This window comes from Eutrigla gurnardus (genome assembly GCF_963514095.1).
Source record: "Eutrigla gurnardus genome assembly, chromosome: 13".
NCBI lineage: Eukaryota > Metazoa > Chordata > Actinopteri > Perciformes > Triglidae > Eutrigla > Eutrigla gurnardus.
Window position 1 is genome coordinate 6,840,093 of NC_139936.1, and position 16,095 is coordinate 6,856,187.

Sequence of the window (16,095 nt, forward strand, 5' to 3'; positions counted from 1 at the left end):
ATTCAAATGTTAGCATTTATAATCTGCATGCCTCAATACTTGACGTTTTGAGAAAATCTTTTTTTAACAGTCCGCCACTGATGAAAATAAGTATTGGACAATTTAAACATTGTTAAAAATAAATTCACAGCAAAACTACAACAAGAAGAAAAGTCAGGGGATCACCAAAGTCATGAGGATACATCCTCTGGGGAACATGACTGTGAAAATGCAGTCAGTCCATCCATTAGTTAGATGTTTCATTGGATATAATATGACCTACTGGTGGTGCTAGATAAGAAAGGGATCAGCAGAATCAGGATTCATCCTCTGGGCACCATTGATGTCTGTTCTTAAGTTTATGACCACAGTAGCGGATCAATGGACCGACTGCCAGACAGATAGTGGCGATCCCAGAGCCAAGTCGCTATCATGGCTCAAATGTATGACTGCACTGTGGGCTTCCTTCTAAAAAAGAGAATTCTGGACTTTGCAGATTGCCTGGCGTTATCTTCATGCTGGTGTTTTCAAACGTGCTGGTGGAAAAAAATGATTTTTTTTTTTAGACAGCTACCAAAGAATTTAGTTACATGCAACATTGCTTCATGCAAGTGTGCTGGCAAGAGGACTAGAGTGCAGTGATGGAGGAGGAAGGAGGGGGAGGATGTTCAATACATAGCAATGTCCTTGCCATATAAACTGTTTGGCTTGGAAATGTGTGTGCTTGCCACCATATTCCAATTCAGTGTGAGTCACTGCGCTGTGTTTTTCCTGTATTTATATCCTCAGCATTTTGAATTTGAAAATGTGCCTTGACCGGACCGCCAGCTATCCTCGTGTTGAGACAGCTCATTCCACGTGGAGATGTTTCTTTCAGCTTTTGATTCACATTCCATATTCAACACTTCCAAAAACATGTCAGTTTTTTATAAAAAGGGGAAAATGTTTTGGTTTAGTGTGAACGCCGGCCAGTCTGAGGGGACTTTCTCTCTGTGACAATGCCTTTTTCATACTCAATGCTCCTTAATAACACTTCAAACAAACAGGACTTTCTACCAAGAGACAGCTGCTTGTGTCCCGTGTTAAACGGTTTGTTTTACCATTATTATGAAATCATTGTCATCCATCAGGTAGGACATGCTTCATGGTACAGACCGCCAGAAGATCTAAAGGTGTACCTTCCCAAAATATTTCAATTTGGCCATCAGCAAGCTGTTGGCTCTTAGGAAACTTTTGTTTTGCTCTTTTTAACATTTTTACTAGCAGCTATTTATAATCAGCACTCTAGATTTTACATTTTAATAAGTCATTAGGGCCTCTTTGTCCAACACGCTAAGTCTATGAAGAGCTGCGGGCTGTTTGTTTTCTGCAGTAATAAACAAAACAAACAAATGATTCATTAATATGATTATCAGTCTATTTTGTTAGTGCTGATGTTATTTCTTGAGTAGGGCTCTAAGTATGCTGCACCCTATTTCAGACCTGGTCATTTTCACATCCCTGGTTCCGGGGCGACGATGTGCTTTCACCTAGAAAAAACACCATATATGTCACATAAGAAGCTTCCAAGCTCAGCGAGACTCAGCTTCCTGGTTCATCTCGATGAATTGGCTCAGCCAGCTCACCTCCTTGTGGAACGGCACATTTTGAAACTCAGAAAGGTGTCATGACACAAACAGGCTTTTCTTTGCACTCAGTCGAGAAGTGCTGCACTCAGTCAGCCATCTGTCTGGAAATTGTCCGCCTTCAGCCTCATCCTTCCTTTTTTTTACTCGTTTTAGCTTCGCTTTTCAGGTTAAGGGGCTTTTCTGAAGATAGTGAGCTTGCAGCAGCACAGAAGAGTCTTCTTTGGAATGTGATGTGTAACACTGTTCAGATAGCAGGCAGGTCCGATGTCTCGTTTAAAAGTTCATGCAAATGGAAATCAGATTCAGTCAGGTCACTTTTCCTCTGGCCAAAAGCACACCGTTGCCCCCACCTTTCACTCCATGGCAACCACAACATAACCTGTGAGCATTCACAAGGGTTGCAATCCATTTACTGTTGACGCGTATGGAATAAATGAAAAGTTTTGATGCAGACTTTCTGTTAAAAAATGTCTCTTTTTGTATCGTTTATGTCATGTTAAGTAGCAACATGAGGGTAACATCCCTTAAAATGTAAAGCAATTTGTGGTCTCTCAGCATATGATTATAAAAATGCCCCCCCTTTAAGTTCTCCTGACTTCCTGTAGAGATAAGAGCAATGAAACAGGGTGTTTTTTCAAGCTTTCTCCACAGCTTTAAGCTTTAATGATAGCAGACCTGTTGTGGGCCTTATGGGCCATCACACTGTCCTCCTCGTTCCTCTGTGAGCACGCAGGTCTGACTTCTGCACTCTGACCCAGGAGAATATACAGAAAGTATGCATCACATACTTTGAAGGGAGGCTTTGAAGATTAAATGACTCTTCAAAACATGCAGTTAAATTAGCACAGCTAGGAGGAGGAATGTCAGCGGGACGTTATGTATGCAAAGGCTGTATTGGGCTTGTTCTTCTCCCTATAAAGCTGCCTCTCACTGCATTAATCTCTGTATCCTTCAATGGCAAAGCCACTTCAAATAGACACAAGATTTACACACCAACTAAATGAGAAGAGGAGATGAGTGTTTTGTTTGGCAGAAGTGTTACCCTTTTGCCCGCTGCCATACGAGAGAAGTACAAACAAGTAATTGACCCTTTGTCCCTTTACAGCTGTATTGTTGGTAATATCTGGAGGCTTAGATTAGAGCTACATGAATCTTATTTCTTAATCTCAGACACACCAAGCAAAATCCCCAAATTGATTCCCATGGTTTATTTGTTTGAAACATCTATGCCATGAGTGCTCAGAGATTGCTACACAGACTTCACATACTCCTAGATTGTCTAGGTTAACAGCTCTTGGAGGAGGGGACGGTGTTGAGAGTGTGATGGGAGAAAGAACAGACGGTGGGGGCTGCGGTAGAGGCCTTGCTTTAACAAGCTTATCTCGCTCCCTAATTCGGTTTGGGCCATCAAAGTGTTGAGAGCCGGCGTCGCTAGGGGCGGTTGTATTTTTTGACCGCTACCTGTGACAGCAATTACAGGTTCCCCTTCAAGCCTGCCTTTGTTTTGGTGGCAGACTTGACTGCTTGAGTAGAACAAGATTACCTCAACATTCTGCGACTGGAGCGTAATCAAAGCCTCACAATGCAAGGTGTCATGCCCCTCCAAATCAACCAAGCAGCCCCCTGTCACTTCATCCTGGCTCCCTTCATCCAGTGAGTTTAAAGGTATTCATACACATCACAGGTAAATATTCCAAACTGCTGCCGCAGCGCATTCAGCCACGGGAATGGGCATTGCTTTACACAAAAAAACGGACACAGAGCCTGCTTCTATTTGAAGGAGAAACTTCATGAATAGTGTGTTCACCACAAGTGAAGCATGCATATGTACTGTGCAGCATCTGCATAATTGCATACCTGTAACCACCATTGTTAAGAGTGAAATTACGTTCGCACGCAAACTTTAATGCCGCTTGTCCGACTTGTATTAGTTTAACATCTCAAACTGGAATTGTAAATACACTTGGATGAATTTCAGGGTTCGCCTTGTCCACTCTTGTGACCCAGGTCTCTGCCTGAACACGGCAGGGGGTCTGCATTCAAGAAGACCCATTTCAAAGTAGCTGGGAGGGAAAAGAAGCTCTCGTGTCGTGTTGAAGCCTCATAGGAGATGTAAGGAGTGAGCTCATTCACATGACTGCTCAGAGGAGAAGTTTTAGGGTTTGCAAGTTATTGCAGGCAATGAATGTGCGATACATTGCTGATTTGAACAGTGGTGTTCTGCAATGTGTCAATGAACAGAGTCGTAACTCACGTGTTTTCATCTACATGGGGCCTTTTTTGTTGTTGTGTCATAGCCGTGTGACATAGTATATGTTGGCCTATGACCAGGCCAATTAGTGTGATGTATGGTTGCCTCAATGTTGTGTGTATTCAGCAGAAGAAGTAAATCTGCATGCGTATGTTTCTCTCTCTAGCTCTCTCTTTCTCTCTCTCTCTGCTTCTAAATTTTGCCACTATCTTCCCAATGCGACAGCAAAATGCCAAGTCGCGCTCTCTTTTTCATCCTCGTATTGACTGCGAGTCGGTGCTGCATGGACGTATGTGATAGGTGAGACAGTTTTACAGTGACATTTAGGCTATTAGCATTCAAGGGTTGGGAATGCAGAAGGTAGTGCCATCAATTATTTACATCTTTTCAGGTTAGTATGAAACAACGTGCTCTTTTAAAGACAGGGATTCGCATGGGAGGTTATGGTAATTTCACATCCTTTATTTGTCATATTTGTTTTTAATTTAGAAGTAGTGAAGTTCTTTTGTTATAAACAAAACGACAACAAACGTGGTGTAATGTGCTACAGAGATATAAAAGTATGTCTGCACTGTTTCTATTATGTGTGTATATATATATATATATATATTACATTGCATTGCAACACCTACTGCTTTATGCTTCTGAAGGTTCAGCAGGATTGCTATGTTTAATACTCTTATTGTAATACTCTATTATTGTTCCATCACATTATTGTTCCATCACAATGTTGCCTCTCTGCACTTCACTGCCATGTTTGTTTGTCCTCTTAACTTTTTCACAAACATTAATTTGACATAATTAAAAGTTGTGTAGAAAATAAGCCTGACCTTCTTACATTATTGTTGAATATTCTCTGATGCAGACGGAGCCAGGTAGATGTGATGGAGCTGTAGCACTTGTTCTCGTTTTCGTGCATTCTGGGTCTTCTTAACGTTTTGAATGTGAACCCAGCGGTGTTGTGTACTTTTCTGAACAATTAAGCGTAATTGAATCATAAAATGTCAATATAAGTAAGAGTTTGTGTGTTTACTGCCTAGCATCCGTGCGTTGTAAATTGTTTGCAACCAATGGGAAGCTATTAAAAATTAACCCAAATGGAGCAGACTGGATCTCAGAAGCTGCTGCGCCGTGCAATTTCTGTTTTGCTGAGGCGACGTTCTGGACTGAGGCGTGTTGTTCAATAATCCGTGAATAATTAAAACTGACTTTTTGCACCTGGGGTCTTTATACAGTAAATCCTCTGATGACATAAAAAAAATGCTGCTGACTAAATTGTGCATCTCTGACACCTTTTCAATGGCTACGTTCCTTGAGAAATGTGTCATTCTACTATCTTTGTTTCTGTTTCGTCCCTCTCTCAGGTGGACTTGCTTGTGCCGACCAAGGTCACCGGTATCATCACCCAGGGAGCTAAAGACTTTGGCCATGTCCAGTTCGTCGGCTCATACAAACTGGCTTACAGTAATGATGGAGAGCGGTGGAAAATATATCAGGATGAGAAACAGGGGAAGGACAAGGTAAGCCCATAATAATCAACGGTTATAACACGTCTACCAGCATATTCACTGACAAAACTGTTAAACACATCCGTCCTTGTCACGTACACATGGCAACTGTACAGAAAAATTATTTGGAATCATAAATGTCTGTCCGTGGAAACTGTCAGTCCTGAAGTTATGCATTATATATCACATGCACCCGAAGGAAAGGAGCATTCTTGGTAGAGTGAGTGAACAGGAAAAAGCAGATAAGGAAGGACAGAAACCTGAAGAAGACAAAAACACAAAGCCGTAAATGTCAAAAGGTTGTTTGTTATTTTCATATTAAGTGTGAACATTTCCATTTCTGTTTCTCCTTTCCACTTCCTTTCGGCATTTTCTTATCTGTGGCTCAAACTGATCCCGGTCCGTCCTACTGCCTCTCTCTCTGGTTTGGGATCAGATAAGACCGTGCTGGCGACCTGGCCTGAAAATCTTGTTTACAGCCCTTCAACAGAGTACATGTCCATTCCAATCACCCACGACAACAGAGACATAGCAGGGCTGCAGCCGTGATATCAGGACGGCAGCAGGCACAGTGGGGCTGCTCTCGTCGAAGCCCCTTGTCTTCCACACTGGTGGCAAGAGAGCCACTGTCTGCTTTCCTCTCTAGCCTTCTTATTGAAAGATAAGCAAAAGTTCCTCTGCGTATCCATGTACTGGTGGTGTGTTGACTCTGTCAATACTGTAGAGGTGCTTGAAATCACTGGCAGTGTTAAACACTGAGATCTGAGAACGTATAATCTGTTCTGATCTGCAGTGAATGCTTTAGTGTTCATTAACAATATGTTCACGAATGCGAGTAGAAAAGAGTTCATGAAACATAATTAAAAGATTTTGTAGATTGGGTTTTCCTTGAAAAATGTGTTGTTATATTTTGTGGCCACTTTTGATGATTCAGTCTGAGTGCCCAGAGACCCTCATTTTGCAAAGCATTTGATTCATAATTGAAGAAAGATTGGTTTTGATTGCTCTATGTTCAATCTTTAATATGTATTTGCACGCATTCATTTATTCATGCAAATGTTCGCATTTGAAAAATAAGAATCTAATATGAAAGCGTTTTGTGGATAGTTTTCTAATGGCTTGAAATCCTTTAGTCCTTAATTTGCCGTCATACTTGATTTCATGGTTCAGCTGCCGTCCATGCCCTGCAGTCTGTGCACATAAAAGCATCAGCTACCATGTCAGGCTTCTCTGAAAGCCGATCCAGAGCAGTTTGTAAAGGTTATCGGGGTAACTTTATCTGCCGTTTCAAAATGAGATTTTCTGAAAGAAGGACTTTTTATTTATTTTGCCTCAGTGATGTCGACCTAGAGCAGAAATATGACGGCACCTTGTTAAGTCAGATACCACCCTTCCCTCGATAGCCAGATGCCTGTTTCCTTGTTGTGGAGCCAGAGCAGCAGCCAATACCCGGGAAATATTTTCTCAGCTCTGCAGTTCACATTCCTTGCTTGAGGAGTTTATAATTTCAACACACACGGTGATCTTTGGATACGGGCCACTGCATGCTCAGCATGATTTTCACTCAAGCAATCTCGATACTGAGGAGCGGATGACTTCCGAAGGCCTGGCAAGTATCGGCTGAGATAGCAAACGGAAGGAGAGAAAAGCACTGAGTATTTCTCAGAGACCTTTTCTGATCATTATGTTTTATTTTGAAATCTCATTTTCAGAGATTTTCAGTGGGGAGCACACATTAAATTATTTAAACATATCTTTAAATTAGATACAGGCCATTTCTATAACCATCGGTAGCCGCCCCGTGTGTTGTTATTGTCAGGGCAAAAAAAAAAAAAAAAGAGTAGGCCATCAGTGTAAGTGTGTGTGCTCTGTATTAGAGGGCAGGCAGGTTGAGCAAGGCTTCGGAGAATGTCAATCAGTTTTGTCCCAAGACAGAGCCATGGGGCTGTTCAGATGTATGATTCTTCAAAGTCTTTTCCCCCTTCAGTCAGCTGAAGCAGCCATTAATGCTAGAGGACACATTTGGCTGTTGGACTCCCGAGGCTCCTGCTGCCACACCACAATGCTTGACTTGGCAGGGATATACTGAGAACGTGTGGGTGTCTGTGTAATGTGTATGTCTGGGTGTCTGATTCGAACACAGCGATGGAGGCTTGTAAGTATTCTTCTCAGCTCCCCCCTCCAGCTCCTGTGTGGCAGAGGCTGCAGGCAGTTAGATCGAGATTGAGAGAGGAGGCTCTGTCAGAATACAGATGTTGTCAAAGCAGGGCACAGTGGCTCTCTCTCACACACACACACACACACAGTTTCTCTCTACAAAATCCATAGAGCGCCTTGTTTGCATTTTCTGCAAACATAAATCCCAAACACCTGTATCCTTCACTGAGACGAGTAACATTATAGTCCATTGTTTGAACATAATTAAACCGGGATACAATCCATAATTATACATATCGGCTCGGCTGCATTCCCGTATGCACACACCAGGGTCACTACGCTGACTAGTCGGGCACCACTGCTCTTACCTGGTTGTCAATATTTACACAAGTCTGTTGATGGGGGCAATCAAGCACAAAGGTAATTGATTTATGTTTAATACTGTTTCACTCAGGTGACACGGGGTTAATTAGCCATTAGAGTGTTAAGTTCTCTCCAGGTCAGAGGGTAACTGAATGTTAGACAGCTGTGAATACAATCATCTCAAGATTAACCACTAATAATGAGGTTTCATGCAGCACAAAATCAGGAAAACACAAATCTAGATTACATATCGCACTCCTCTATGAGGAAGTAGCATTTTCAGTTACAGTTCAGTGACCGACTCTTCTTAGCCGACTGGCTCCTCTTGACCTTTCTGTGAAGGTGTGGCCGAGTTTCCCTGCTATCTCCATGGCCTGCTATGGCAACATGAGGGCAGAGAGCAAGGAGATCTGAGCTTCCTGCTCCATTGACCTGTGCAGCAGGTTTAAATAATGGAGTGTGGAGGTCGTTCAAGGCCTGCCTTTAGAAAGCGTACCCATGACTGGAAAATCAATAGTTGGGAGCAGAGTTGTGGCTCCTGGGTCAGTTTGAAGATACACACAGAGAACTGGGCCCTGTGTGCCTGTGTCTCAAATATACTTTGTGGCGATGAAGTGAGACTCCCAACCAGCCTTCACAAATATAACTCAAATTTAAGATCTAAAAAATGTAACAAAACAATAAATCAAAAAGTGACTTTAAGCTTGGATTTATGTTTTTTCTTTTCTTTTGGACTTTGGCAACCAAATCCAGCGTTACCTAGGTTTAAAATGAGATGCAGCAGTGTTGGTTACCTGCTTACCTGTTGCATGTCACTTTCTGTAATGTTCACCTGTTTACATTTACCAACACTTGCACAATACACATAGATATACTACATGTATATATATAGTATTTATATAAAATGTCTATTTATACTCTCTGTACATAATCCCCCTAAACTCCTGACAAACCTGTATTTATAACCTTACACTGTTGTACATAATACATCTCTTTTGCCTACTTAACTGCACAGAAACACTCAAATAGCACTTTGGCATTTAAATGCTTCTAAATGCTTCTTTTGCACTTCTGGTTAGACGTCAACTGCATTTCATTGGTTCTGTACCTGTACTCTGCCAGTGACAATAAAGTTAAATCTAATCTAATCTAATCTAGTTGGCAGAAATCCCTCCCAGTCTGCTCCACCTGTCAGCAGCTGAGGTCTCGTCCTCCATTGTCCTCATTCTGCTGCTGTCAGGCAGGTCGCCCACAGGTCAGGCACACCAAGTTGGGCTTCAACAGCTGCAGCTGCATCACATATGTAACTAGTGTTGTTACAGAAATGTGATTGAAGTATCTTTAAAGGCAGCCATTCTGCCTCTGTTCTTAAACTAACCAGTACGCATGTGGAATAAATATATTTACAAGATTTTGACGATACATCTATGGCATATGACGCCTTGCTTCTATGGCAGCAGCCACAGTTTAGAATGCTATTGGAAACTTCAGAAGATGGCAAAGAGTCACACAGCTTTTAAAGAGTTCACATCCAGAGTGCCTCTGGTTTAGAACTGAGCAACTCTCCATGATCAGTGTAGTGAATTAAATTGACATACAGCATTTTCTACTCACTTTCTTTCTGCCCCCAATTTATTTCATTCACTTAAAGTTGTTTGCCAGTATGTTGTTGTTGAAGATGCATTCGTCACCTCCCTCACCCTTTTTTCTGTTTTTCTTCCTGGCATTACAGTATTGGTCCTGTTGTGATTCTTCACACATCCTGTTCCAGACACGTTTTTTTTTCAGAGACACAGCCTCTCTCACCGTGCAGGTCCCCAGACAGTCTAGGGCAGATTCTTGTCATATTTCAATCAGCTGCTGCTTTCACGGTCTTCTTTCCTGCCTTTTATATTGTGCCATCCTGTGCTCTGGTTGTCACATTACAGTTGTGGCAACCCTCCTGGAAAAAAATGACACACTTCTCATCTCACGCCGTCAAATGTTGCAGAAATACAATGAAAAGTGAGAAGAACCCACCAGAACAGAATGGTTTAGTGCCGCCCCATGACATGAAGAAACCTGAGATTTGACAAAACCAACTGTACTGTGACACATGCACTAAGAGGTCCACAAACATATCTGCAATTTTGGGCTGATCTCGAAATAGATTGTATTTTGTTGTCTGTAGCAAACACAATGTGACACCATAAGGTAGGTTATCAGTATCCCTGCTACAGGAACACTGCCTTTGTTCCCTCGTCCCCAACACCACATCTCCTCTGACTGAGCAAAGAACACATGCAGTCCTGATAGAAGCAGAGAATTCAAGCGAAGCAGATTCAATCTAAGAGTCACCTTCTCTCCCCCAGCAAGTTACAATTACAAGTTTCCTTTTGTGCCCTCAAAACCATACGTTGAAACAACCTCTTTACATTGCATCATAGTGATTCAAATCAGATACTCATCAACATTTAAACATTCAATATATTTTAAAGCATATAAAGCACCTTAAGCCCTATGATGTGGGTTTTATAGGAAAAAACAGGACATATAAAGAGGGAGAGATGACAGGAAGGGCAGTGATGTAATGTTTTCTGCTTGTCTACAGAAGCCTTGTCTGAATATAGTCTCAGCTCAGTGCTACAATATAGATGAGAAACACAGGGGAGAGAATGGGTTTCACTGCAGGAGGACAATAATGAAAAAGAAAAGGTGTTCTGCACTCGTGAAATAAAAGGAATGCATTCATACACCTGTCACACAATTTCAGATTTTATCAAAGAGAATTCAGAATAAAGAATTACATGAAAGCAGTCGTATTAATGGAAACACGAGCTTGGAAGAGGAGGCGAGGTTTGATATCGTCACTTATATCATCATATCACATATTGATCAATGCTGATTATATTGCATATGTGCAGCTGCTACTGGATAACTGAATGGTCCATAACAGAATATATTACAGTATCTGTAAACCATATTTTTCATGTTAAGCTTCTATAGAATGTTTATGTTGAATTATTTCTTTCTTGCAACCAAACTCTCTTTGTAGTGAAACAAAAAAAAACTTTCTTTTATCTATCTAGGGTATTTTTTTTATTCATTATTATTTTAAGGCTATATGCCATGTGAATATGTTGTCCATACAATCTCTAAACATTTTTTCCCAAACCTTTCATGTGCTTTTTGGTGCATGGTCATTATTTATAGAACTCGTTTTAAAGCTTCGACTTATTGAATCAGCTCCTATGATTATTTGAAATAAAATGAGTTGAAGCTTTACACTGAAAAGGTCAACCTCTGTCTCCAGCGCCTGCTTGGATTTGGCCCACTGATTTTCCATCTCACACAACAGTGAGTCCCATTACATCCTAATTACACAGGCATAATCATGTCTGTTTAATTGAAATGATCATATCCTTCAATGAAGCAGCTCTGTAGGTACATTTCTTTCTAATCTACTTAATACAACTGTCTATTAAGCACACATCAACACAAAGCTTCTGGTGAGCAGCAATAGAGCACGCGGACCAATTAACTCATTTGTGACTGGTAGCCAGTTAACCCTTGAACTGTGCTTTTAAGGTTTATCTAAATGCTTTGAAATAGAATTAACTTAAATCTCTCTACTAATTATTATTTAAATGTTCAGCCTAAATTAGATAGGACTAGATTCTCAGGACTTCAATGAAGAGTGTAGGTGTGTTGATCCAGGAGGACAATATGGTCTGAGTTATACTGAGCCAATACTCAAGGAACACGACTCCCCCTTCGTGGCAGCCTTTCTGGCAACCACCAAAACCTTTTTTATAATGCCAGGTGAAAATAATAAAAGAACAACAAAATTGAAGGAAAACAAGACCAACAAGCATAAGGCATTTAATGACACCACTGAGGAAGCAGGAGAAACAACATGATGTCCACACGGAAAAGTCTTGCACGTTAGGGCCAACCGTCCACACGGATCCGGAGTTTTTGGTGCCTGTAAATGCACTTTTTTGAAACAAGGTCCCAGGTTTTTTTTTTTGTTTTGTTTTTTTGGTACGTGTGGACATGGCATTTAGTCTATCAGTAATTGTGTTGGTGTGACTTCCAGCTGTGCCATTCTACCAGCACACAATTTGCCACAGAAGGAAACTGTTGATGTGCTTGCATGGTGTTACAAGAAAGAAAAGAATATGACTGAATTCAGAGAACGTACTGTTATTGCCAGTGTTTGGATTGAAGCTCTGATTGGCTGCACTTCATTCATTCAAGACCTTGAAGGCAACAGTCTGGAGAAATCAGACAGGAAACGCAACAGGAATGTTCTGCAACCTCTTAGTAAAAGGACATTCAATTTGCTTCCTGTGTTGTTTTTCCCAGAAGATTATTTTCCTACACAAAGTTGACTTCTAAGGCATTTGATTACCATATTTGAAGTCTTAAAAGGCAAATGTTGCACCATTAAAATTCCATTTCCATTTTTTTTCTTGGTCTTAAGCAGCCCAAAAATGTGTTTCTGTTTTCCAAATGAATAATTCTTCCCTGCTGCTGTCTTTCAAGGTATTCCAAGGGAACTTTGACAACGACACACACCGAAAGAACGTGATAGATCCGCCCATCTACGCTCGCCTCATCCGGATCCTTCCCTGGTCATGGTACGGCAGGATCACTTTGCGTGCAGAAGTACTCGGATGCAAAGAGGACGAGTAAAGTCCTCCCTTTCATCTTTCTCGTCATTGTCCCTTGTCCCTTGGCATACTGGAGTATCTCATCCAGTATTTCAAAAATAAACTGTGCAACCTGTAAAAAGAAATACATTTCCAATGGATTTTTCAAGAATACGTGTTTGGCTGTGGTGGGTTGCTGTTTTTTCCTTTTGTACAATGATTTAAAACCTGCCCTTGATCACTTTTGTCTTTTAGTTTCCTCTTTAAAGCGTGATCTGTGTCTTTTTATTCTTCTCAAGATTTGCCATCCTGTTTGGAATGAACTTCTGTAATATATATGGGAGGGGTGGGGGTGGAGTCGGAGGAGGGTTCTCACTGTGGTTTTAACTTGTTGCCATGGAAGCTATTGTACAATGTCACTTTTTAACAAAGGTGTGAAATCTGTCAGCCGTGCTTCATTAGACATAATTAACCAACTTCATGCCATAATTAAACCCATAAGAAAATACCATGTTGAGCTCACACGTTATCACATTATCTAATATTTTTACTTTGATTATCACCCTTCCTCAAGCCATGCTTTACCCCAATGGACACTGGCATTACTACATCAATCAAAACACTATTAATGCTCTTGTATTATATGTAAAAGACTAAGAAATTGCATGGTGCGTGAATTATAAATGTATATTAATGACAAATCATTTAAAACCTCCAGCCCTGAGAGCAATGGCTTTGATTTAGGGACCTATTTTTATGTGCATTTTTAAATAGTTCTGAAACATTACAACACACTGCAAAAGCTTACTGAAGATAACTGATATGTTAAACCTGCAGTTAAACCTGGTACTGCAGCACTGACACTGAGACTTGTAGGATGTCTCTGGTTGAATTGTCCTAATGCTCCCGTAAGGATTTTAATTTTTTATTTGTATTTGAGTATCGCTACACTTTTTCTAAGATATTAGGGATTATTATTTGTGCTTGTTCTTTTTTTCTATTTATTTAGATGTATTTGACTCAGCTGTCAGATGCATAATATCTGAGTTTAATGTCTTCATGTTGTCTTGGAGAACTAAGTTGTATCAATTACAAAGCTCAGGATAGATTTCATGCATAATGATAACCCACAAATGTATCATTTTTGGCCACATATTTAAAGATTTCTCTGTATTAGTATTCAAATTTAATGTCAAATTATTTAAATCATGTCCAAATATGCATTATTCAAATATTAAAAGCAGTCTTTTATTTTATTTAATCCCTTTGATATGTTAAATGATAATTAATTAATGTCTACTTTTTTTTCAAAAGAGAGCAAATGTCCAAGATATAATATATTAATATATGTCATTATCTCATATTAATATTTGTCATTATCTCAAACCTACTATGATGATGTACGTTGATAACAACATAAATGTGGACGTCCTCTTTATTTCAGGGGATGTGATCTCTATTATCATGATAGTGATAGAATGACATGTTAAAGAGCCTGTGGGTATTTCCACACAACATGACAGCAGCTCTCTGCATGGTCTAATGGTTTCAAAGAGCTAAAAATATTTGGACGTGTTATGGTTGCAGGGAATAAAGATGTCGTTATGCCAATATGTCAATGCGTTCTATTTATGCAGTTTTCACTGTATGGATTCTGCCGTTGGCTGCGTCTAAACGCACAGCGATGCTTGGCTGGTTTGATAAATTGAAGTAAACAAGTATCTGAGGTATCGCAGCAGTGTCGAACCTTACAGCCCCATTCTACACGGCTTAAAAATAGGCCTGGATTACTCTCATATATGTTTTCCCAAAGCTCTTGGGTGCCAGAATAAGAGCTGAAGGGAGCTTCTTTTATACTCTGTGTTCCACTTAAGACTTACCAGCTTTCAGTCACTTAACTATCCAATCATTTCATATTGTAGGAATGCAATGCATTTGTTATGTTATTGCAGCCCAAACTGAAAAAGAAAATCAAGAAAAACCTGATTTAATTTAATGCATCAACCTCTCTGGATGATTTGGGTTGCCTGACTACATTGGAAATGCAAGGGTGCCACTGTTATTTTCCTCAATTTATATCCCGTAAATGAAAATGCATTGGTATAAAACTTTTTTTTTTACTTATTTCTAAAAGCACAGCAAGAAAAACACCAATTAAATGTGTCACCGTATGTTGGTGCTTTCTTTACATCGTTGTGTTCCAGGGCTTTTTCAGCTATCATTCCATCAACATGGATGTTGTTGTAGTTGACAAGTAACCGTAAAAACAAAAATAAAACATATTGCCATTGTTATCTGGATAATTGGAATTTTTATTCTGGTTTGGCGATCACATTGGGGTATCTTGGAAAAGTTTACTCGTTTTATGTTGCCAAACTGGATCTGTGAAAGACTTTGCTGTAGATTACCAACATGTGAAAAGTGTTATTGGTGTGAATCAGTGACTGTCATTCCTTAGGTTCATGGACGCAGGATAAGGATAAACAGATTATTTGTGCACTCTTTAATTGTTTATCGCCTAATAACTATATCTTGGCCAGCATCTGCTTGATTGAGCTTTGTAGTCAGCTTCCTGACAGCAGGCCTGCTACAAAGCTTTGAGGAAGTTTGCATGATGTATGAGTTTGAACAGTACAGTATAACAAAGATGTCCACAGGCACATTATGTTCTTGAATCTCATAAAGATCTAATAGGCTTTACTTTGAACCATCGATTGTCTTGTGCATTGTAAAACTTCATCTCACAGGTTCAAAGGGGGTGCAGAGTGTAAACTCATCCTGTCTATGTATTTCTGTGTCTGCTGTTCACGTATTATTTCTTACCTCGTCAGTCTGAGTGTCAATCACTATCTAGAAAACGTACCTATTATAATGCTGGTTAGGTTCAAGCCTGCAGAGAGTGAGAAACTGTGTACAGTAAAAAAAAAAGAAAAAGAAAAGAAGATGTTGCTTCAAATAAAAGCTCTTTCAGTTTGACAAATAAAAACATATCTGTGAAAATTACGTTGTTGCCTTGTTTTCTTTAAATATGTAGTCATGTATCCTGTTTTATTTTTTCATGCTCTCTCTATACCACCTTCCTTATTCTCTTTTGGAGTGTTTTTTCTATACCATTGTGAAAGTCTTCTGTCAGCCTTCTACCATTTGGCCTTGTTGCTGCCTTTTTCTGCAATTAGTGAGAAAAAAAACCTGAGCTTGTGTTTATTCTGACTTTACCAGACTACAGTAACGTTACTTGTCTTTGTCAGCTGGACACTGCTAAATATTATCTGACTTGCTGATTATTATTATTATTATTATTATTATTATTATTATTATTATTATATTAGCTAATGGTGGCTGCTTGCTTTCTTGCAGAAAATTGAAACTGGTGTTTGTTTGCTCAATATGTAGCCTGAGCTAGCAGTCAGTTATCCATCCATCCATCCATTGTCTACCGCTTATCCTGTATTCAGGGTCACGGGGGGGCTGGAGCCGATCCCAGCTGTCATTGGGCGAAGGCAGGGTACACCCTGGACAGGACGCCAGTCTATCACAGGGCCGACATGTAGAGACAAACAACCATTCACGCTCAC

General features: G+C 40.1%; 1 protein-coding gene across 3 annotated transcripts in view; it reads left to right on the forward strand.

The window, feature by feature from the left end:
* The window catches only part of edil3a (EGF-like repeats and discoidin I-like domains 3a), a 93,452-nt gene extending 77,926 nt beyond the window's left edge, over positions 1–15,526 (forward strand). For all 3 annotated transcript variants that reach the window (XM_084025630.1, XM_084025631.1, XM_084025629.1), the window contains 2 exons: positions 5,223–5,378; positions 12,414–15,526. In XM_084025630.1, coding sequence (XP_083881756.1) covers positions 5,223–5,378; positions 12,414–12,563 — 306 coding nt within the window. In that variant the 3' untranslated portion in view covers positions 12,564–15,526. The remainder of the gene's footprint in view (positions 1–5,222; positions 5,379–12,413) is intronic.
* The last annotated feature ends 569 nt before the right edge of the window (positions 15,527–16,095 follow it).